The 6,000-nt window shown below is 41.4% G+C and overlaps 1 protein-coding gene across 2 annotated transcripts in view; it reads right to left on the reverse strand.

The window, feature by feature from the left end:
- Window positions 1-5,027, reverse strand: part of LOC308315439 (carbohydrate sulfotransferase 11) — a 31,436-nt gene extending 26,409 nt beyond the window's left edge. Inside the window, exon 1 of one of the 2 annotated variants that reach the window (XM_080763410.1) lies at window positions 3,520-5,027. In XM_080763410.1, coding sequence (XP_080619536.1) covers window positions 3,520-3,613 — 94 coding nt within the window. In that variant the 5' untranslated portion in view covers window positions 3,614-5,027. The remainder of the gene's footprint in view (window positions 1-3,519) is intronic. The other variant, XM_080763409.1, reaches the window with a different exon arrangement.
- Between the last annotated feature and the right edge of the window lie 973 nt (window positions 5,028-6,000).

Here is a 6,000-nt window from a genome sequence, read left to right on the forward strand (position 1 = left end):
GCTTTTAGTTTCATGTGGACTATACTGTATGGTTAACGATGCGCCTGTGAAGCACACAAGACAAGCCTCGACAGGACAAGCAGGCATACACCTACACTGTAAAAACATGTTAATGTAAAGGACCATACCGCCATTTTTGACATTTCAAATATCTTCTTCCATTATCGACATGTCGGCCTATTCATGATCGCTATTGAAGTCTGAAAAATGTTATAGTAATAATAATCACAACCACATGCCATTCTGTTCTCACTCAGATTTTGTCATTTAGGTCTATTGTAATAATCCAGTCATAATCAAAATGTGAGTGTGAATTAAATGAATGGATATGCAATGCATGGGACTAGGAGGGGTTTTACCTTTGGCACAATGGACCAGAATAGAGTAGAATAGAGTTTTGTGTGATTTCAAGGCGTTTACGCCGTTGAACCGTATACTGGGGTTCTATACTCACTCATGTACACTGGGGATTTTACTGTGAAGCTGGTACAAGCTTAAGAATCAGGCACTGACTTGATTAAGTATGATGATGACAGTAATTTTAAAGGGCATGACAAAAATGTGGGGCATTAACATGTAATATCGCTGCCATAATTGAAGTAATTTCATGGAATTACTCTGACGACATCTCTCTGTTGAGGCCTGCATGATCATTATTATCTATGATGATGCTGAACTTATTATGACATAAATTTGAAACGGCACAGCAAATTGGTTCTGTGCTGCTGTGGTTTCACATCCAATCTGGGTGTGTCCAGGAGCATTAAGTATAGACTACTAGAGGTCAGCAGTGTGGTGCTGGAAGTAGAAATCCCATTCATTTTCTGCATAGAGAATTTAAACAGCTATCATGTCGTAACAATCCAATGTAGACTTACCACTAACGACGTGCTTGTAAAATGATACATACTCCTGTAGTAGCCACATATCTGTATAAGCAATCAATCCAGTTTTTCATCTTTCATTCGCAATGTCAAGGAGAAATACTACACTACCCACAATCCATAAGTGTAACAGCAACGTCTTGATTGTATTGATTGATTCAATACTTTATCGACAGTTTGCAAAATGTACAGTAGTATGCTTCCTTGAGGAACGGCAAAGCTCACCAGGAGGGAAGGGGAAAGTGTTCCGCTCACATCCACCACCTGTTCTCTCCCCTCCAGATAGGATTTCATCCAGTTCATGGATGCACTATCAGTGATGCAAATAGCCTGCATCCTGCATCCTCAGACTCACTAAATTCAGAGAGGACACAATTCGTGTCAACCTCCGGGGGTCCTGGGATGCAATACTATACTCAGAACTGTAGGCTACTCTAACGTAGTTGAAGTAAGACTCATAAAATGTCCCTGGGCTGGAGCCTGGGACCTATCTAAAAGACGACCCCTGGGTCCGGGAACCCATTACATTGAAAACCAATTTACCTGCCTTCAACTTATCAATCAGTATAAAGTGATTTAAGTCTCCAATGGCTTTTGGAGTTCCAGTATGAGTCATGACCATGCCATTAAAATGTTATTGGGCCTGTGAATGTCACCTGAGTTTCTGGTACACTACATGCCACAGTCCAGAGACACCATCACACATTGTTGTCGAAATGACTACAAGTCAACTAATATAATAACACTATTAACAATATACAAAAGAAGCAAGCTAAACAACTGTTTGGTTGAAAGCATTGGAACGGTATGCGCAATGGTTTATGGTCTGACTGTGAGTAGTTCACTCTTAAATATATGTACACACGCTACAATCTTGTACTTTCACCTTTCTTTGTTTTACCGTATTCAAATGTCACATCGCTGGCTGGTTTTATTCCAGGCTTAAAAGTCCTCTTTAGGATTTTCTGAAATGTATATAGAGTAAATTAACAGGAAATTCTCTGACAGAGCACTATTCTAAAAGTGGGCAGGAACTGTTGAGCTCTATAATGTAAGGAATTACATGATTTAACAGTCGTTTCTCAGACCTTCAAACTGACAGAGAAGTAGTCGAGTCAAGTCATTGTGGATCAACTGTGTCCTTCTGTGAAGCACGCGCGTGCGAGAGACACACACACACACACACACACACACACACACACACACACACACACACACACACACACACACACACACACACACACACACACCTCTAATTGTGCCCTTCTAAATTTTGGCCTGCATGATGCCTCTTGGGTGTGTCCTGACTGAGCTAGGCTATTTCATAGTGCGTTTATGGTTCGATTTAATAGGCGACCAACATTCAAACCATTCATTCAATGTAATTTAACTTCGGTGTTAAATACACTGATCACAAGTTCATTTTGGAAAACAACCATACCTGTCTGAATACCTGTAGGCCTATAAGTGATACTATTACTTGTTTTGAATATCAGTCATTTAACTACACTTAAACCACTGAAATTGTAATAATAATATTTATTTAACTTAATAAAGGATTCATTCAAAATGTTATTGTAACAACGATGCATAGATGTGCAGCAGCATGTAATACTATTTGCGTCCCTTAACTCAGAACTGACCACTAGAACCCCCACACACACACACACACAAACACACACTTTCTAAATGTCCCTTCATAAACGAATCTCTCTCAGCCCTCCTCCAGTCCAGTGAAGTCTCCCTGAGGGAGGATTAAGCCAACCTGAGTCCACCACAGACAGACTCAAGAGAGAAGTATTAAACCCATTGGTCTGATATGCCCTGTGTTATACTTTGTCGTACAACGGTGTTGTGTGAAATAAAAATATTATTGATTTATTTTTAAATACTGATCTACAAGCTCAGAATGCAATGCATTGCGGTGCATTGTGTGAGATTGTAGATCTGCTACTTCAGTATCAGGCTACTTTGTATCTCAAAGTTAAGTTCTAAATTATTAAAATTTGTCATTATTTTAAGATAGTTACCAAGTCATCATTTTGAGATTGAAGGTTTCTCATTATTAAAACTTAGACGCAGGCTGAGCGATAAAAATATTACAATATTTACTACAATATTTGAAGAACAGTTAGGACACCAACTATATGGTCCTGGAAATTACATCACTTAAAAATACAGCCTTTAAAACCAGGAAATGATCTTAGGCTACTATGTCAATATTCAGCCCTATACATTACATACAAGATGTACATCATGTACGTTTCTTACTTTCTTTATTCTTTCAATCACATTTAACAGAAAGGGACTATAGTACAGTAACATCGTAAAATGCAACCAAATGGCAAATGGACGCTTACGGGTCCAATTGTCGCTCAGACTCAGAGTTAAAGTAAACACTCGGGATTTGACAGAAGAGAAGAGAAGAGGGGACAAAGTTTGGGCTGAAAGGGCAGGGAGAGGAATGCGATGGGGGGTTCCTGCTGAAAACGGAGGGGGGCTTTCAAAACATTCCACTGTTCACAGTGAGCTTATTCATACGGGGCCACTTCATTGTGTGTGTGTGTGTGTGTGTGTGTGTGTGTGTGTGTGTGTGTGTGTGTGTGTGTGTGTTAAGTCTTAAGTGTCTTCTTACCTGGCCTGGTGATGCTCTGGAAGTACAGGACGAGGATGAAGAGCGAGCCGAGGCACATCGCCAGGAACACGCGTCCTCCCCGGGGCATCCTCATCCTGACGGCCCGCCGGACCGACCGATCTCCCCCCGGCCGGCCTCCTGCCTCCTCCCGCTACCCGGGGCTCCTCCGCTCCGGCGCCGTCAGCTGCTGCAGGCTCATGCAGCGGAGAGACAGCGGTCCTCCTAGTCACCTCCTCCCGGGCGCCGGATGCTCGGCGGCCACGTTCAGCTCCGGGGAAACGACAGCGACAATACGGGCGGAGGATGATGAAGAGAATATTGATCGAACATGGGTCGATTTATCAAATCTTGGCCGTCTCGAAACGAGCAGTCGCTCCGTTCTCCGCGGATCGAAGCGTGCCGTGACTGAAGCAGCAGGACCCCCGCTCTCTCTCTATCTCTCTCTCTCAAGAAAGACCCCAGCTGCAGTCTTTTGTTGGTTGATTTGAGGACTTTTAATTCTGCATATGTGGAAGATAAAAACAGAATAGAAGACGACAAATCCTTTCCCCCAGCGGAATAAAGTTCAACGTGTCCCTTCGTTCCTTCTTCAGGTCTCCAGTCACTGAGCAGCTTGTTGTAGTTTTGTCAGAGCGTTATAAACTTCTGCTGCTTCCCCCTGACAACATGGACGGAACGGACGGGGGCATGACGTCACGCCCAGGGGCGGATTTTAGGGGCTTCAGACTCGTTTTCATGCGCTATTTCATATACTGCAGTGCTTAATAACAATACATTACAGCAATCACATATACAAATGTCAATTATGTGACGTGATTTGAGGATTCTAATCTCAGTCAGGTCTCTCAGAGTCTCAGGTGCCGCTGTGCCGGGTGACCCGGCTATAAAGCTATCTTAGCTATGCACAAACAAACGCACCCATAGAACCCCCCCCCCCCCTTGAAATTCTTCTCCGTCCAGATGGCAGTATTGTGAAGTGATGATTGACGGATGATTAGTATCATTTGACAGTTTGCTGTTAGTGCACTGCACTACTAGACGTGATGGCCTGATAGACGTGATGACCTGATGTGATGATGGCTCTGTAGTAGTAGGCGGCTTTTCACCTTGGGGAATTTCCATATAATTTATATTTGATTGTGGAAAGTTGTTCCCACCAAATATGTATTCAATTGTAGGCAAAGGCTGAACTTTATAATAAAACAACATGCTAATTTAATTGTATAGGATTCTGCTGTTGATATATCTATTCTAGACATTTAAAACAAAAAGATTCACCATGTTTTGGCCGATAATAACTCTTGAACTAAAGGTTGAACAATCAGAATGTGCATTCCTTGGATTATTCTAAACATTAAAAAGTGAAAATAATCTACAATGTTTTGTGAGCTTGTAACATGCCAACAATTACAGGAAGACTCCTTCCATCACATGGCTGGCGATTCAAGCAAAGTGAAAATTCAGTCCTAGTCAGAAAGATTTACTGTTTTTGTGCAAGGCGGTGAGTTTGTTTCATTTGTTTATTTCTGTAACTATACAAACCAGAGAATCTCATGTATACAATTAAACTCCTTGGTCACTGTCATCAGAACATAACACTGTTATTAAGCCTGCATTCAGACTGGAACATGCATGTACAGTAGGCTATACAACACAAGTAGGCCTACACAACACTGCAACGCCTGCAAGCTTTTGTTACCTTTCTGTATCTATTTTTCTTCACTTTGCATGATTTGATTCATAGCAAGGCTATATGTTGTAGGAGGAATTATACAGACAGCTAAACCTCTTTATGAGTCACGGAAAACAAATCATGTATGTTCTGGTGAAAGTCTGATCGAGCAAAAGTTCAAAGTAAAGTGAAGCACTGCATGGAAGTGTGCAGAGAACTTTTCTGTTGGTTTGGACTGTTTGATTCGGCTTGCACCATAAACATTTAGCCGGGTTATCCTGCAAGACGGGAACCCCTTTTGGTGTTTTTACCCTTCAGGACGGGAACCCCTTGTGGGCTTCTTATTGCTATGTACATGTAGCAACATAACTATTTTTTTTCTCCAGAAAACTTCAGGTCAGGATTTAGGATTTAGAATTGGCCTCAGTCCTAAATGGGTTAAAGCTACTTTACGAACAACCCTGTGAGGCGAGATAACTTTACTCAACTTGTTTCAGGTATTCCTTACTGTGGTTGTAATTCAGTCTAGCCTGACACTCATTTTGTATCACTCACCAGAACATTATTCTTTTTAATGGGCGTGGCTGGGGCCAGGCTAAGTTCAGTCAGGACAACTCATGAATGAATAGAATATATTTTTATTGAATATAAAATGAGCAATATATTTATTATATATTTGGATCTGCTTTTTATGTACACTGATAAAGTGCATGAGTCCCAACCGGGAGAGAAGATTTATGGATGTAGTGAAAGAGGACAAAAAAGAAATACTTTTGTAAACGTAAAAATAAAACCCACTTTGATGTATT

This window comes from Protomyctophum bolini (genome assembly GCF_963924005.1).
Source record: "Protomyctophum bolini genome assembly, chromosome: 5".
NCBI classification, from domain to species: Eukaryota; Metazoa; Chordata; class Actinopteri; order Myctophiformes; family Myctophidae; genus Protomyctophum; species Protomyctophum bolini.